Below are 18,820 nucleotides of genomic sequence, written 5' to 3'. Positions count from 1 at the left end.
TTTCATTCAGGTGAAGATGGGACAGCCATACTTTATTGGAAATTCTATTAAATATACATGTACAGGTTACTTCATTTGACGAAAACGTAACTAATGAACTCATACCAAATCATTTTCCAGTGCTTTTAAAGGTTCCCTCCCCACACTCTCACATATGCCATCAGCCCTTAATGCAACACGTCAACATGAAAACATTAAAATAGGACATTGTTTGAAAATGACTTTATGTCTTTGTGTTGTTTGGATTTATTAACACAGGAAAAGGGAAACAAATATGAAACGGTGACCATTAAGAGTCATAATATTTTCCTTTAAAATGTCTGCTGTGCTGTGATTTCGCCGACAGTCCCTGAACACCACACGTCTCCGTGACCCGGATGTAGATTGGTTCAGCATTATATCCCACAATCCCTTTCTTCACCTCCCTCTTTCTCCTCTGCAGCCATGTCTAAAAGAGGTAATGTAGCCATCCTCACATGATCCACGGCCATCGGGCGGTTTGACGCCACGCTAGGTCTAAAGATGTAGTTTGTGTGTGAGGGAGCGATGCGGACTTTATATGCGTGCGATTAGTTCTCAGTTTATTGTTACAGTTTAGGTGATATTTGCGGTGTTTCCTCCGGCTAGCTGGGGGAAGCCATGTTTCGCTGTCAGCGCCATGTAGGCATGGAACCAAAGCCAGAGGCCGGAGTCTGGAATTGAACGATTCTTTTAAGATTCACGCGGATTATCTGTGTTCTTTCTAGTTCATTAGTTCGAGAACATTCAGATACACGGGTAGCTGCGGGTTGTAGTGTCACAGAAGACGTGTTAGCCGGGCTTGTCGCGGAAGCTAATAGGTAGCTGAAGCTAATTTGTAGCCTCACTGGTTGGGTTCGTGGTTGTGGCACGTTTTCTAAACTTTAGGCTACTGCACTTTCTCTCCAGGGAGCTTCCCGTAAGTCTCGTGGTTATTTGGAAAACCTTGCGTGTCAATTAGAAGTTTTATCTCAGGACTATACCAGTGTGTTTTCATCGAGTTTTACTTGTAAGCTAAAAGTCTCAATTGTTCGCAGGCCGACTGTTTGAACCATGTAACTAGGATTCAAAGTGTTCAGCTCTTAGCTCATGGAAACTAAAGATTCTGTGTCAGGATGTTAAAACGGCATGAACAGGTAAATCCAGATGTGGCGCTAAGTGATTTGTGTGATCTGTTGTCCTGGAGCTTCTATAGGCCGAGCTGATGTGTGTGTTCTCTTCCCTCAGGACGTGGTGGTTCATCTGGAGCCAAGTTCCGCATCTCGCTGGGTCTCCCAGTGGGAGCAGTCATCAACTGCGCGGACAACACAGGTATGTCTCCGCTCACATGCTTACATCTCAGGGCTCAGTTTTGTAAATCCAACACTCAACTTGTCTGAACAGATAGCTGAGGAAGTCTGTGTTTTATTTTATTATTGAAAGACATGCACACAACACTCCTAAAAGGTTGTGCTTGTGAAAGCGAGCAGCAGATGTGCATTCAAGGAATGAAGGGTAGCTTCCTGGGTGTCGTGCTGCTAGCTCTCAAGCTAACAGGTCACACGTGAGAGTGGAGGCTGATCCTCGAGGTTCCTGCCTGCAGGTCTGGTTTAGAAATGTTGAAATGAATATTTTTTACTTTGGACTTAACAAATGTACCAAACGAAGTTCTATATGTTCTAAGATTTTTTTTAAATAAGGTACATGACCAATCGTGTGTGCTAATATAACAACTTATACCTTTACTATATATCACCTTAAGCCCCAACTCATACTCTTGCATAGCTTTCTAAAATCTTAGCTCCTAAAACATGAGGGTTTTCAGAAGTTTTCAGCATTTCCCCTCGCTCAGGTCGTCAGCCATTGTCTGAAATCCGATGTGCAGTTATTTAGACTCTTAAGATCACGGGAGAAAAACAATTCCTTAGTGAATTTTAGTCTTTAACATTAATTTCCGTGGGTAATGTGTTAGATCATATGAAACGCGTGTCTCATCCAGCTCTAAGGCACAAAGCAATCCATCATATTGTAATGATGGTTTTGATTTATGTTGCTACACTGGTTTGTATCTTATACTTTTCTCACTTCTCTCCCCCCTTCAAAAAGCACTTGCTTTGTCTGCTCTGTGGCTGTGTGAGTTGTCAAGAAGGGAATATTAAACTCATCACTGTGGGTGAGATGGCAGCGAAACAGTGGCTGACCAATCTCAATCAGTGATGAGACAAGCAGGACAACTTTTGTAACCTCTTTCTTTGAAATTAACCATCAGGATCTTTTTCCTGTCTCCCACACAGTTTTTATTCTCATGGTTATCTCCCTCTCCAGGTGCCAAAAACCTGTACATCATCTCCGTGAAGGGCATCAAGGGGCGTCTGAACCGTCTGCCTGCAGCGGGAGTGGGTGACATGGTTATGGCCACAGTGAAGAAAGGCAAGCCAGAGCTCCGAAAGAAGGGTGAGTGTCTGCAGGTTTCAGTTTGTTTGTGAAAGTCTGGGTTGCACCAACCACATCTCCAATTCCCATCCAATTTAAAATGCTTGTCTTCTGTGGTTGTGAATGAGCTTGTATTAATCCATTAATCCCACCTCTCCACAGTGCATCCTGCGGTGGTGATACGGCAGCGGAAGTCGTATCGACGAAAAGATGGCGTGTTCCTCTACTTTGAAGACAATGCGGGCGTCATAGTAAACAACAAAGGGGAAATGAAAGGTGAGTTGTTTGGATGCTTCACTAGGTTTGTGTAGTTGTATAAACACTGGAGCCATACACAGGGGCATTATAGATTTAATGTATTAGCTTATGTAATGACATCGAGCAGAGAATTGAGATCAGCATTTACATTTTTACACTGATTCTCCCTGCCTCTGTGGCAAAGATGTTGAGAAAATCTGCAATGCCAGCTGTTTTTGCTGTTCTGATCCATTCCATATTTGCCTCAGTGTTCACTTGATCCATAGGACATTTGCATTACTGTTGGAGTAGTTTAGTAGCAAAATGTTTCCCCTTCAAAAAGCACTTGCTTTGTCTGCTCTGTGGCTGTGTGAGTTGTCAAGAAGGGAATATCGAACTCATCACTGTGGGTGAGATGGCAGCGAAACAGTGGCTGACCAATCTCAATCAGTGATGAGACAACTTTAACCTTGTCATGCAACCAAGGTCCAGGAAATATGTTCACGCTCCAATTTGTATCTGTTTGTCATGAATTCTGAGTTTAAGGCCTAAATAACGATGCCTTCCTTGTGTATCTGCAGGTTCAGCCATCACAGGCCCAGTGGCCAAAGAGTGCGCTGACCTGTGGCCCAGGATTGCCTCCAATGCTGGCAGCATTGCCTGAGTGGAGCTTGCACTTCTGTTCATTTTCAATAAAAACTGTTGATAAACAAGCCATGAATCTGTAATCCCAGTTATAATAATTGCTTTTGTGTACTGAGTTAATTGTGTACTGAGTTAAAGGTTAATTTTGTTGAATTTAGTGAGTGAGGTTGCATGTTGTAGCTGAATACCCCTCACCCTTCCAAACATGAAAGAACTTGTGGTAGCCTTCACATGTCATTAAATACAGTTTGTCCAGTTTGAGTTACTGTAAATGAAAAAGCGCGCTCTTCTGTAGAGGGTGTCCTGCTCCCAAAAATATAAATGTTTCCATTGTAGGGTAAAGAACTTGTGTTTAGATGATTACACACTTGAAAACATCACTAGGATTATTTTATATTCGATTTCTGCCAATAGATCCCTCTCACCTAAATCTTACACACTGGACCTTTTTAACATGCTGTGTTTTCAAGGAAGCCTTTTCAAAAGACTAAGTCACATATTGACGAGCACAAAATATCTTCAACAGCACTGTTGCATCTTGTTAATGCACTTGCTCTATCCTACCATCGGAGGGCGTCCAGAAACTTGCAGTGAAGTACTCAGGAGTGGACACCTAATGAACTTATTACAGATGAACTATATATATGTATATAGCTTCCAGACAAACCAGAGTGCAATGAAACCACCTGCAGAGCATGTGAGGGGCTGAGAAGACATTTACTCTTGATCACAGGACACAAGGACTGGAGCAAGACATGCACAGAGGTGAGTTGAGACCATGAAGCACAAGCTGTGGTAATGAACACTTTAATATGAGTTTTCATAAGAATTAACATTGTTCAAAAGAGGCCAAATCACAAATTGTGAGCACTGCAGGGACAAGGCTGAGTCATTTAACCACTATCACAGAACGGGACTTACACATTACATACTGCACAGTGTGGGTGGTGAATACTGGACAAGCATGCATTTTGCCTATGTTTTCCTGGCTGCAAGGTTATTGTAAGCTGTGTGTGTCAGCTTGGACGTCACTATGCTTACAGATGGAAAGCAGCAGGGTCATGGCAGAGGGGCACCAGGCCGCCACCTGCACCCAACACTCATTTCCCCTCCATCACCCTAAAGACATTTATCTCCTCCTTCCCAACCTCCCCCTCAGTGACACTCACATAGTGGGACTGTAACTCACAAGAGAGCATCTCTCCAGAGACATGCCCATGTGAACAATGGTAGAAATTAAGACAGCTCAGTGAGTGGCTTCACCGCTGTCTTTTATACACATGTTCACTTTACTCCTCTTCGTGCATCTTACACCTTCGTCGTAATTAACTGCAGGAGGTTCAATTATCGTTAGTTTGTTCGTTAGTCAGCAGGATTACAAAGAAAGCTACTCAGCCGATTTCCATGTCAGAGGTGGAGCATGATCCAAGGGAGAACCATTACATTTCTGTGAAGATCTGGATCAGGAGGCATATTCTGATCTTTTGGCACGTCTACGGTCTGATATTTAATGTGGTTTCAATACACGCTACAAAGTGCCACTCAGTTAATGAGTAAATGTGAACATTATCAGAGCCCGAGGTGACATCTTGTTTTTCCTGACCAACAGATTTATTTAAAATACAAAAGGACAAAGGGAGATTTTGTCATTTTTACTTCATAATTGACAAACATTTAGTAATGATTTTCTTTAAATTAATTTCCTGTTGACCAATTTGTACCACTTCAACTCTAACCTTCTCTATGACAGTGACACTTACATTTTATTGTTTATTGACATACATTAAAAAAAAATACAACATGAAAACAGCAAGTTTGACATTTATTTGAAAATAATCAAATATAAGAACTAGCAGGTGTCCCAAAGCAAAATATGCAATGTGTCTATGTGCTTTTCTAAATGTGACCTTTGTTTTTCAGTGTGTGTGTGTTTGATTTATCCACCCTCAACACCCACCTCCCTGTAGATTCATCCACAGTTTTATTAAAGCATTTCTGAAAGCTAATGTGAACCAGATCCAGCTGCACTGCGTCGTGGCTCCTCCGGAAGAAGTCCAGAGCTTCTCTCACACCTCCACTCCACTGCCACAATCTGTACATACACAGTTGGTCTTTGCTGGAGCAGCTCACATCACCGTGTCAATCTCTCGTGATTGCAAGTAAATGCACGTAAATGCCTACGTTGCTGGAAGTTGACTTAGAATAAAACTTTTAAGGATATGTTTTTCATGTGTAATTGATTGATGAAGTCAGTGTGTCATGTCCTTTGGTTCACTAACTTCTCTAATCAACACCAACACCTTTGTTATTTCAACACCACTGAATGAGTACTTTGTGAACACAGACAAAAGACTACTCCAATGAAAACAATTGCAGGGCAGGAACTGTCATACTAACTTGGATTGATCTATATACACTCACCGGCCACTTTATTAGGTACACCTTGCTAGTACCGGGTTGGACCCCCTTTTGCCTTCAGAACTACTTTAATTCTTCGTAGCATAGATTCAACAAGGCGTGACGTTTAAACTATGCTCAATTCGTAGTAAGGGGCCCAAAGTGTGCCCCCACACCATTACATCACCACCACCAGCCTGAACCGTTGATACAAGGCAGGATGGATCCATGCTTTCATGTTGTTTATGCCAAATTCTGACTCCACCATCTGAATGTCGCAGCTGAAATCGAGACTCATCAGACCAGGCAACGTTTTTCAAATCTTCTATTGTCCAATTTTGATGAGCCTGTGTGAATTGTAGCCTCAGTTTCCTGTTCTCAGCTGACAGGAGTGGCACCCGGTGTGGTCTTCTGCTGCTGCAGCCCATCTGCTTCAAGGTTCGACGTGTTGTGCGTTCAGAGATTCTATTCTGCATACCTTGGTTGTAACGAGTGGTTATTTGAGTTACTGGTGCCTTTCTATCATCTCGAACCACTCTGCCCATTCTCCTCTGACCTCTGACATCAACAAGGCATTTTCGTCCACACAACTGCCGCTCACTGGATATTTTCTCTTTTTCGGACCATTCTCTGTAAACCCTAGAGATGGTTGTGCTTGACAATCCCAGTAGATCAGCAGTTTTTGAAATACTCAGACCAGCCCGTCTGGCACCAACAACCATGCCACGTTCAAAGTCACTTAAATCCCCTTTCATCCCCATTCTGATGCTCGGTTTGAACTTCAGCAAGTCGCCTTCACCACGTCTAGATGCCTAAATGCATTGAGTTGCTGCCATGTGATTGGCTGATTAGCTATTTGTGTCAACAAGCAATTGAACAGGTGTGCCTAATGAAGTGGCCGGTGACTGAATATATCATATAGAACTGAAGCAAATGCATGTGGTCAGGATAGGGACCCTTCGATCTTTCTCCATCACACCCTGTAACCCTGGTCGACCAACGTCATGTGTGTTTGGTCTCTACTGGACTCAATCATTACAAATTATACATTTTTCAACAGCTCTAAGTCTCCTGATGTGTGCAAAGGATTTGAGGATCCTCATATCACTGCCAACAGCTGTTGACCGCTCAGACTTGTGGCTATGACTGTGAGGTGATTCCTCTTACTTAGTTTTCTAGCATGTTTGTGTCTCTGTTATTGTGTCGTCTGACAACAGAAATGGGAAAATCTGTAAACTGAGAATTTAGCTGAAATAAACTAAACCACTGAACTTAAGTAAGTCAAAAGAAATCATCGCCTCATTGCCTCATCATCACAACATCACTACTTTACTATTACTTAGGTATACAATATGCCTGCCCACATATACTACTATTACCTCTATCATTACAATCACTGCTCCCCTCATCTCTGTCAGACATTATCTTTTGTATAAATACTTGAAACATTGATACATTAATGTTGTAAATATTGTTATAATGTTGATGTGCTCTGCTATATGTGATATCTATTGCACTTCTGCCCGTCTTGGGAGAGGGATCAATCAATTAATCAAAGTTTATTTGTATAGCCCATATTCACAAATCAAAATTGGTCTCATAGGGCTTTAACAAGGTGTGACATCCTCTGCCCTTAACCCTCGATAAGTGTAAGGAAAAAAAAAAATACGTAGAAACCTCAGAGAGAGCCACATGTGAGGGATCCCTCTCCCAGGACGGACAGATCCCTCACTTGTGACTCTCTCTCTAAATTATTGACTTAATGTCACAACACCTCCAATCCTCTTCTCCGCTTTGGGGTTAGAAAATAACCTGGAAGGCCCAAAATGGAGAGTTTTAGAGTGGACGTAGGCTAGGACCCCATGTTATGGCCATTCAGGTAAAAAAAGATGTTGGGTAGTAAATAATTCAACTGAGAGACGTAGCACCACAATCCTCTATCCATCTATCGAACTGAGCTGCAAGCATCCTAAACTGTAACTGTATCAGAATTGTGGCTTCTGTAGAACAGACATCCCACCTCTGACACATGTGGAACCATGACTGAGCCGAAGCACAACCACAAAGCAATGCAGCTGTATCCTGTGGACACTTGAGATAATCCAAACGTTTGTGTTGTCAACTTAAATGTGCAGGTGGATTATTGCTATACTGAGTGAATCACTCCTGATACTAACAGATAAGAGTTTATTTGTACCTGCAGAGCGGCTCTCTGAACACATCCCACAGTCCACTTCATGGTATCGCATCCAGTCTGGCAATAAACGTTCTCCTGCCTTTCCCATAGGTGTCCTCGTCCCTGGATGGCTTAGTGCGGACATCAGGTGTTGGCCTGGGCTGGGGCTGCTGCTCGCAGGTGGCGTAGGGGTGGGTGTGCCACGTGCCGTCCCGGTAGGTGCAGTAGCAAACTGTTTGCTCGTCTATGTTGACACGCTCCCCTGCCGGGATCACCCTGCTCCCAGCAAAGCAGTTGGGACCTAGAGATTCAGAAAACATGGTACAGTCGGTCTCGTGGCGAAGTCGGTTCCCTCCTTGGAAACAGTTTCCCTCTTGTTGGAATAGAGCTTCCCCCGGCCCTCGCCTCCACGGCTGGGGTTATACATTATGTGAGGTTATGGCAAAAAGAGGTAATAAGGTTGGGTTTGGCTAATGTAAAGAGAAACACTATTCAAGGAAGGAGCAGACTTCACCAAAACATACCACCCTCAGACACTGTCTTTTCTCGTGAATGTTTTAGATATTTATTGATGTTACACGTGACATCAATAGCACTTCTGTCCGTCCTGAGAGAGGGATCCCTCACTTGTGACTTTCTGGGCCTTCTGTGCTTTTTCCCATGTTAAATCAGATCTTGGTTCCCATGTTTTTCCTCACCTTTGTTGAGGATTTAAGAGCAGAGGGCGCCACACCTTCTTAAGCCCTATGAGGCAAACAATGATATGTGAATATGGGCTGTACTAATAAAATTTGATTTGATCCCTACAGTGATGCACAGTGGTGGCAGCAGGGGGCTTCTCAGTGACAGGGACAGGTTCATTGGTCAGAATTGAGAGAAGAAGACAGGGAGATGGTAGTTCAGACTGTTTACATCCATGTACTGAATTACTTACTGAATACTTTAGTGACACATTTCAGTTTTGGTTTTTAATAAATTTGCATAAATTTCAGAGATATTTCACATTGTCAGTAAAGATTATATTAATGGTCAAAAACTGTTACTTTATCTATTGAAGCTTAATGTTCTATAACACAATAAAGTTATAAAAACCAAAAGTATTTTCAGGAATGTTACCAAGCAAGCAGAAATGTAAACAGCCTGTCTTTGATATCCCTCTCTCTCAGATGGGGGTTCCTTTATTTGGCAGCTCCCCCCTGAAACAATTACCAATGCCACGACGGGAGGACAGGAAGTACAGTTCATCTGATGCCAGACCCAACTGGGTTCAATAAAACACAGCTGACTTGAGGGAAATTGGTAGGAGTGGGGGGGTAACAAGTGACGCATCAAACCAAGCCATCTGTCTCGTTATTATTATCCCTGCTGTTCCTGTCCTACACACACACACACACACACACACACACACACACACACACACACACACACACACACACACACACACACACACACACACACACACACACACATAAATCCCTCCAATGTTAGAAATGCACTTCAGTGCCTGTTGCATTGACATCATGCATGACATAACAGCATGGTTCTATAAGCTGCTGGCTCTGTGAGGTGACTTAACTAGAGCAGCTTCAGGGAGCTGCACGGTGAGCACACGCTGTCACAATAACAACTTCTGATGTCACACGCTCGAGGGACCAGCTTCAGTGTGTGTGTGTGTGTGTGTGTGTGTGTGTGTGTGTGTGTGTGTGTGTGTGAGAGTGCCATAAAACGTTTATTAATATTGGTGTTAAATCAGCATTTTATTAGATTTATAGTCTGACATTACATTACATTTACATGTCATTTAGCTGACGCTTTTATCTAAAGCGACTTCCAACTAGTGCATTCAACATCTATGAGGGGCCATTCGGGGTTCAGCATCTTGCCCAAGGACACTTTGCCATGGGCTGGGATTCGACTGCCGACCTACTGGTTGGAGGACGACTGCCCTACCCCTCAGCTGTGGCTGTCAAAAGATTGCCTGCTATTGAAAATAGTTTGATCCTCATGCACATGTACTCCCCTCTGTACTACAGGCAAACACATGTGCTGTCACATCCCATCTTTACACACACACACACACACACACACACACACACACACACACACACAGTTGTGTCTCCATCCTTCAGAGGACATCACAGTACATTGGCCTCCATTGATTTCCCATAGACTTACTCTAACCTTAACTATAGTTACAACTTGCCAAACCCTAACTCTTACTCTAACCTAAACCTAACCTAACCTAACCTAACCTAACCTTAAAAATGTCTTCAGCTAAGAATTTAATGGGAACTTTTTGAACAGATTTAGGTCCCCACAACATGAGTGATATACCTGGACCCCTCCACACACACACATACACCTGGACCCCTCCACACACACACATACACACACACATTCATCACAATATACCGCAACTCTTTAAGTGGCTCTGTACAAATAGAATAAATGAATCACTTTTTGATCTCTCATAAATGAAAGATCAAAAAGTGACCCAAGATATTCACTGTTCACTGGGGACCATGAATGTGCCTTAGATCAACGTGACGGAGTGAGACTTACCAGCCTTACAGATGGGGCAGCAGTGGTTGGGTTCGTAGGTGGGGTTGACGCAGTGGGGGGCGGGACAGTCTGAAATGCTGCAGTACACCTCTCTGTTGGCCTCGCAGCGGCATCGCTCACACCTCGACAACTGCAACACACAACCCATTTGAACTTCATTGACTTCAAGCTTCCACGTGAGGTTATTCGAACTGTCAATATTGTCTCATCAATAATGACAATGTGAGTGACTACAGTAGAATGAGACTGTAGGGGGAGGAGATAGGATCGGCCCCACTGAACACACGACTCATCTGTATGTAGTGTTACTGGACTGGTTGGATGAACGGTCTTAATACACCATCATTACATAAAACACAGCTTTTTCAGTGCTAACAAAATTCCAGGATTCATGAGTTCTTTCTCAGTTCATGTCCCATCCTTCCACCAAGTGTCCAGGGAATCCCTTCAGTAGTTTTTGCAGAATCCTGCTGAAAACACACAAAAAAAATTCCCCCCTTCTCCATTTTCGCCCCCTTCATGGGGGCAACAGAAGCAAAACACAACACTGACAAACAGTAGGACACTATGTCAATGTCAGGTCTGTAAAATTTGCAAAACTATGAAACCAAAACAGTGAGCTGAAAGAGGCCAAAATACTCTGCTGAAGGGAACTGCAGTGTTGTGGATGGCATTATCTATTACACACATAGACTGTATATACAGATTACACACAATATTATGCACCTTTAAGCTTTTTATTGATTTGCAATAGGCTATATAAAGAATTCCTGGTATTTTAATGTTAGGACAATGAAAACTGATATTTTCATGTTAAAGTTTTTGTTGTAAGATAAAAGATGAAAACTTGAGAGGAGAGGAATAATAAGAGGAAGGATACACACTTCATCCTGTGCCCTATCTGGTGGAGGTCCTCTGTCAAAATGAAGTTTTAGGATCTGTGTTTTGACAGTTCATATTATCCTGTGCATATCTCTTCCTAAGGAAAGAAACAGAATACCACATACAAACTGACACCCATCAGAGGACACAGTACACACTGTTACAGACTATGTGCGATATTCTCAAAAATGGAGATAATCTTGACCAGACACCTGGAACTTTGCATGTGCGTAATACTATGTCATGCAGCCAAAAAAGAAAAGAAAGGAAACACCGTTAAGCTCTAGCGCGTTAGAGAAATAAAATCAACTGGATAGTGCGTAAATCGAAGTGGACGCACGATGAGTGTCCAGGAGCTCAGTGAACTTGGGAATGGGACAGAACAGTGAGGCTGGTTGGATGTTTCTCACCCTGAATTCCTCGAGCAGCCGGTAAGTTTGGCCCCCGTACACACAGACCCTGGCCATAGCGTCGCACACCGGACAGCACGCTTTATATCTGATCCGCGTGCACCGGGGGTGGACGCGGGGACACTTGGGTCGGACGCACACGGGACCGTCCGAGGTGCACGTGCACGGACACGCCGCGGGGCTCGGGTAATAGACCTCTCCAATCCCGTAGACGAAACCGTGGTCGTCGATGCACCACTTCCCCCGGTAGTCCCCGAACTCGTAGTCCAAGTCGGTTTTGGAGGAGTATTCCGCCGCCACCGCGAGCTCCGCGACGCGCCCCGGGGCGAGCGGCGGCAGCAGCTGGAGCAGGAACAGCTGGAGCAGGAACAGCTGGAGCAGCGCGATGGGGAGGCATCCGTGCGCACGGTGCCGGTGGCTCATGGTGAACAGGTTACTCGCACCGACGTCGAGATTAAACGCGTGTGGATCTGTTGCGCTCCTGCGCAGCTAGCTTCTCCACCCAGTCAGATGCGCCTGTGACGCGCATTCATACATGCGTGTCAGTCCGGGGTGTCACTCTATGGCAAGCCGTTTGAGCATTTATTCCATATCCTTGATATCAAATGTCAGTCCCCTCCAGCAGTTCGGTCTTTGTCAGCACTAGTTGGACATTTGGTCGCACTAGTTCAGCATCTTACTGTACTAGTTGAACAAAAAATCTTACTAGTCACTCTTTTTCAGCAACTAGTGGCACTTTTGTTCAACTAGTTACAACAGAAACGTTACTAGTAACACTGTGCGCCGCACTAGTAGCACCAAAGTCCCTACTAGTTGGCTTTTTGCCGCACTAGTGGCCCTCTGGACCGAACTAGTAATGCTGAAAGTCTTACTAGCTAACTAGTGAGCTGCAAAAGCTCTGACACGTTAGCTAGTCAAACATGGATTCAGCTCACTAGTAAACTAGTGGCCTACAATTTTCAGCACTAGTTGAACTAGTGGGAGCCAAAATGCACACTAGTAAGCTAGTGCAGGCAAAAATACCCACTAGTTTACTAGTAAAAGCCTATTTTGACCTTACTAGTAAACTAGTAAGGCTCAAAATGTGTACTAGTTAACTAGTGGGGTCGAAATACCCAGTAGTTACTCTAGTAAGATACATTTTTACCTTACTAGCAAACTAGTGAGGCTCAAAATGTTTACTAGTTAACTAGTGGGGTTGAAATGTGCACTAGTTTACTAGTTGAAGTGTCTTTTGACTTTACTAGTTGAACTATTGAGGCTAAAAGGGTTTACTAGTGAACTAGTGAAAGCGAAAATGCCTACTAGTGGCACTAGTTGCATTACATGCTAATGAGGGGCATAAATTGAAGCTTCCTATTGGCTCTCCAGCAAGAGCTCCACCCAGCAAAAATGTAACCCTATAAAGCCTGATGAGGTTTCACTGTTGTGAACCGCCAGCTCCTTGCTTACTATCCATACAGAATAAAGCACGCAAATGTGTGTGTGCGTCAGATTTATTATTTTTTCAAACAACAATGAAAAAAGGTGAAAATGTTTGAACATTTTTCAAGTCATAATCTATATTCAATCTATGAGGTGACAGGGTTTTCAGTCCGTGAATCCAATAGTGTTCCCTCCTCTCCCTGGAAAGGTTAACATCCAAGCTACCTCCTCTTGAGGGGAGTGATACCGTCTCAATCCCGTTATGAATTACTGGCATTGCAGCAGCAGCACAAACTGCATTGTGTAAACATTGGTTAGCTATCAGAAATGATCATCACTAAACTCATTACAGGTCTACAATATAGCCCCCTCCTCCATTAATGTTTTGATATTTCAAGTTTTGTATAGTCCCAGGACTCTGGAGCCTCGGGAGTGGCCAGAGGTCAAACCTGCCTCTTTGAAAATCCCACATCAGTAAAGTCCATTTCAATTCTTTTCTGCTGGCATTACAGGCTTCTTCCTCTTTTATTTTACTGTTGATACAAAAGGTTAGTGTATGTGGGCTGCTGCCGCATTTACTATCGCCAGTAGGTGGCAGTGCTATATGACCTGAGTAGCTTTTCTTTTCTACTTTTCAATTGAAAACTTGCCATATACAAACGAATAAGGCAATGACTAAATTATTGACAACATACTGTGTTCACAGTTCACAGGAATTACACATCTGTTAACATCCAGAACGTTATTTCACATATCTAAGGATGTCAACCATTTACTGTATCATAACATATGAGCACACAATGTGCTTCCATTTTTTAACTATGCTCCAGAATTATGGAATTCCCTACCCACGGCCACATGAAATGCAAGCTCTGTCAGCATTTTAAAATGGCAATTGAAAAGTTATTAATCAGCTTTCACGCTTCCTATGCAGGCTTTCTTATCTCTTACACATTTTATTGTTCTTATGTGTTTCTACGTTTCATTTCTATCTATGTTATTTTTCTTAGCATACCTGTTCTTGCTATTTGCTGCCTCTTTCGTTTATTATAAATTTTATTGCTTGGTTTTATCGTGCAGTATTTGCACTTGTTTTAATAAGTATATTTTTATTTTTTGTTGTTTCTTCACTTTATTGTAAAACACTTTGAGCTACTAATGAACCCTAATGAATCAACATTTAATCAAATATAACGTTTTAGGCATGGCTGCTAAAATAACTCTCTTATGCCATAAAAGAATGTTGCTAAAAGGTTCAGATCATCACAATTCAGAGTGAGCACTTTAAGGCTTTGAAACACAGTTTGAACACTGACCAATCAAAATCCTTGTCCCGCCTGCTTCATTTGCTTGCAGTCCACTAGTTTACTAGTGGGTATTTCGACCCCACTAGTTAACTAGTACACATTTTGAGCCTTACTAGTTTACTAGTAAGGTCAAAATAGGCTTTTACTAGTAAACTAGTGGGGATTTTTGCCTGCACTAGCTTACTAGTGTGCATTTTGGCTCCCACTAGTTCAACTATTGCAGAAATTGTAGGCCACTAGTTTACTAAATCCATGTTTGACTAGCTAACATGTCAGAGCTTTTGCAGCTCACTAGTTAGCTAGTAACACTTTCAGCAATACTAGTTCGGTCCAGAGGGCCACTAGTGCGGCAAAAAGCCAACTAGTAGGGACTTTGGTGCTACTAGTGCGGCGCACAGTGTTACTAGTACAGTTTCTGTTGTAACTAGTTGAACAAAAGTGCCACTAGTTGCTGAAAAAGAGTGACTAGTAAGATTTTTTGTTCAACTAGTACAGTAAGATGCTGAACTAGTGCGACCAAATGTCCAACTAGTGCTGACAAAGACCGAACTGGTGGAGGGGACTGACATTTGATATCAAGGATATGGAATAAATGCTCAAACGGCTTGCCATACAGCACATTCTGTAGTAGACCACGTCCTTCATCTTGGTCCAGATGTTGAAACTCAGGTTGCCCAGATGTTTGGCCTCGTCTATCAGAGCCCAGCTGTGGATCATCCAGCAGGGGGTGCTGCAGGACTAGTTCCACTGCAGCCTTGTAGTTAAGCAGGAACGAGACGTCTTCAGCTCTCAGCTCGTCCTCTGTGGTTCTGATTGTGTCTGAAAGAGCCGTTATGTCTCTGCTCAGAGCCTCCATCTTCTCCTTCATCATCCGACTCTTCTGCTCCTCTTCCTCCCTCACTGCAGCCACCCTAGCCTCCTCTTCCTCCTCCAGAAACTGGTGAAGCTTTTTAAACTGCTCCTTGATCTGCGTCTCTGTGAGTCCGGCCTGGACCTTAATGTGTTCTGCTGTTTGTTCAAACTCTACTTTAACACGTTCAAAACACTATAACCTCTTCTTCAAGTGCTCCAGAGTTTCCTGAAGCTGCTTCTTGTGTTGTTGTGCAGCTTCATCGATGGGTCTGAATCTGTGGTCGGTGTGTTTTTCTGAATCTCTGCAGACGACACACACTGGCTGCTGATGGTCCAGACAGAAGAGTCTGAGTTTCTCTGAGTGCAGACTGCAGAGACCATGTGAAGAGCTCTGATCTCTCTCCTGCAAGAAGGCCTCACACAGGTTCTTCAACACCAGGTTACAAGGTGGTATTGACTTTGAAGATCTTCTCTTACAAAGTGGACACTCTTTTACTTCTTTGTCTTTCCACCAGGTCTTCACACAGTCTTTACAGAAGCTGTGGCTACATGACAGAATGACAGGATCTCTGAAGACATCTTGGCAGACGGGACAGCAGAGATCTTCTTCTGATCTGGAAGCCATTGAGTCTCCAGGTGAAGCTGAAAACAGACAGTCAGTCAGTCACAGCTCCACGAACTTCACTGAGGTTTACTTCCTCTCTGAGTCGAGTTGTTTGTTAAACTCACGGTCAGTGTGTGGAGCGTCGGCAGGTTGTAGTTAGCAAAGTTGAAGGATATGGAGTTCAGAGGTTGGCAAACTTCACACTTATGCAACATTAATGAAGACAACATTTGTGTTTAAGAAAAACATTTATTATGAAAATAATAAAAGTATAAACACACAAACTAACTAATGTCAATGTCAATGTTATTTATATAGCACATTTAAAACAACTAAGTGTACTTACTATATACATGTGAATGTGAGTATACATGTGTGAGCGTGTGTGTGTGTGAGTGACAAAGTGTGGTTTCAAAATGGCGGCTGGCCACCATGAAGACAAAAGACCCCCTGGAGTGTTGGGATCATGGGGCTGAGATCACATGTGTGTGTTTGGGGAGAGGAGTTTGTGAGGTGTTGGTGCCAGGTCAGAGGAAGTAGTTAGTTGCATGCAAAGAAAGAGTCTGATTCTATGAAGAGCATCACAGAACTAACATTAAATAACATATTACCAAATATCACAACAACACAAATCAAATTTATAAAAACAAATGTGGTGCCCTTGGGCAAGAGAAACTGTCCCGACTACGCCACCTCCCGCTTAGGGGCAAGAGGAACCCTTAAACCCTTACTCCTTATCAGTTAATCATGTGGCAATGCTCTGTGGTTTCCCCAAACAGGAATGATTGGTAACTAGGCGTACTGTGATTAATTAGCTGTATTCTAGCAGTATCAAAATGATTTAAAATACCAGAGGCATGAGGTAAATAACAAAACAGACATTTGTAAACATTGGAGTTTGCTTTCTTCCTTGTGATAAGGTTGGGTCTGATGGGGCACACCGTCCTACCCGACAACTGTGGGAGACAGAAAGGAGGAGACAGCGAGCCTACGACAACAACATGCACTTGTCACAACTTCATATGAATCTGGAAGAAAAATTAATTGTGAAGAAATATGTACAGAAACTGCACTGGTTAGCAAAGGCATACAACCGCTGTGCAGTCATTCTAGTTATGTATATATTTATGAATAATTTGTCTTTAATTAATACTGTGGGTTTTTTCTGCACATCTGTATTGTTATCGTTTACTTTGAATCTGCTTTGAAAATTTACTTGCAATTCAAAATACAGGTAAAATATTAAAGAAACAAGCAGAAAAAGCACAACACGGCCACCGACTGACTGAGAAATCACCTTTATTTTGATAGATAAGTTGACGGTACAAAAAAAGATGCAAAAAAAACAGAAGCATATTACTTAAAACAGTCTAATTCAAGTAAGAAAATAGTCCTTTAAATGCACAAGTGACTGAGGTTATATTAAGATGAGAGTAGACTGTGCATTTCTCTGAAGTTGTTGTGGTGTTAACAGGAATATGCCGTCTAAAGGAGCAATGCAACCTTACAAAAATAGCCTCAACTCTTTGAGAAGGTCTTTCGGATGAAATGCTGAAAGAGTTGGTGTCAAATCTTTCCGAAATAAATGTGATGACTACGGGGGAACAGACATCCATATCAACTTTTTAATACCCATGCTGGTCATTTGATTAACAGATTTAAAAAACACAAATCATGTAAATTATTTGGTTTTTTGCAGCATTTTGTCCTACATTTAAATTTGAACAGTTTCTCATGGCCTTCGCTCATTGACTAAAACTTAAGGATTCAATGGTTAGTATTCAGTATGACATGCAGAGTGTGGGTGCATAAATAATTGAAATGTGACATTTTCCAGACCTGGAACAATATGTGTTGCCCCCTGCCGAACTAAAACATGTTGGAAATGGCATCGGATTGAAAGTTTTGATAAAGGTTTAATACAGAGGCTGAATTTGATTATATTTATCTGAAAAGGTTCCACTATATTTCTAAAAAAAACACAAAGTAGAACTAACAGTAGTTGTTTTGCAAATCAAACAAAATGATAAAGTACAAAAGTTTGAGGTTTTACAAGTAGGGGGGGGGGGGGGGTTTCATGCAACATCGCACTTTATCCAGAAAAATGTTCCTAGCTAGTCGGACAGAAGGTAAAATATACAAGGAACCCCCTGGAGTTTGCAGCTGTGGTCTTATCTCAGCAAATTATACAGTGCTGATTTAAAGGTTCATACATCTGTATTCATAACATTTCAGCCACATCCAACAGTATTAAGTCTACACAGTGGCAGTTATGGATATGAAAAAAAAATAAAAAGACAGCCAGACTCCATCGCTCCTTCTCCCTACAAGCAACACCTAACGTCTCTTCATCCCGTGTCACACAAAAGGTTGTACTATGGAACAATGTAGACAAGTCCCCTTCCAACAGTAGCAGACATGACGACTCATAGATTTAATCAAGAGCAAAGTAAAGGGAGTCTATGTTAATAACAGATTAGTCATTTCAATCACTTTTATTGTGCTCTGCTTCCACTCCCTCATAATGAAGATCCTCTGCTTTTCTCCATCACTTACATTTGAGTTTTGGGCGGTTGGTCGAGCACGTGACATTTCACAGATAAAGTGTAGGTGTGAGGCTGAGTCGAGCTGCTAGTTACTGCTCGTATGTTAGGTCAGTTGAACGGTGCTCGTCAGGGCTAGAGAATCGCGTTTCCTGCAGATTTATGACAACATGGGCTGATAATCTACTGTGAAGCTCGGTGATAAGTCAAAACAGCTTTGAACATGCATGCTAAGGAAATAAATGATTAGATGCAGCCCATGACCGAATCTCTTCTGGGTGTAAGTTCAGTGAATGTGGACCCTGTCAGTTGGAAACTCAATTGGAGGTAACCGGTTTTGGATGATAAGA

At 42.6% G+C, this 18,820-nt stretch overlaps 2 protein-coding genes and 1 pseudogene across 2 annotated transcripts; 1 reads left to right on the top strand and 2 right to left on the bottom strand.

Annotated features, from left to right (window-relative positions):
• The first annotated feature begins 385 nt into the window (after positions 1-385).
• Positions 386-3,388, top strand: rpl23 (ribosomal protein L23). The gene is made up of 5 exons (XM_034594384.1): positions 386-457; positions 1,246-1,329; positions 2,323-2,451; positions 2,593-2,706; positions 3,249-3,388. Exons 1-5 carry the CDS (start codon positions 445-447, stop codon positions 3,329-3,331), a joined length of 423 nt encoding a protein of 140 aa, XP_034450275.1. The 5' UTR covers positions 386-444; the 3' UTR covers positions 3,332-3,388.
• Positions 3,389-5,596: 2,208 nt separating this feature from the next.
• si:dkey-283b1.7 (von Willebrand factor C domain-containing protein 2-like) lies at positions 5,597-12,282 on the bottom strand. The gene is made up of 4 exons (XM_034594358.1): positions 11,740-12,282; positions 10,448-10,577; positions 6,616-8,186; positions 5,597-5,728 (listed from the first exon to the last, which is right to left on the bottom strand). Exons 1-3 carry the CDS (start codon positions 12,160-12,162, stop codon positions 7,945-7,947), a joined length of 795 nt encoding a protein of 264 aa, XP_034450249.1. The 5' UTR covers positions 12,163-12,282; the 3' UTR covers positions 5,597-5,728; positions 6,616-7,944.
• A 2,717-nt stretch (positions 12,283-14,999) lies between these two features.
• On the bottom strand, positions 15,000-15,948 carry LOC117765954 (annotated as a pseudogene).
• Positions 15,949-18,820: the final 2,872 nt, after the last annotated feature.

Source organism: Hippoglossus hippoglossus, chromosome 8 (assembly GCF_009819705.1).
Source record: "Hippoglossus hippoglossus isolate fHipHip1 chromosome 8, fHipHip1.pri, whole genome shotgun sequence".
Classification (NCBI taxonomy): Eukaryota; Metazoa; Chordata; class Actinopteri; order Pleuronectiformes; family Pleuronectidae; genus Hippoglossus; species Hippoglossus hippoglossus.
This window is presented reverse-complemented; position numbering and strand designations above follow the sequence as displayed.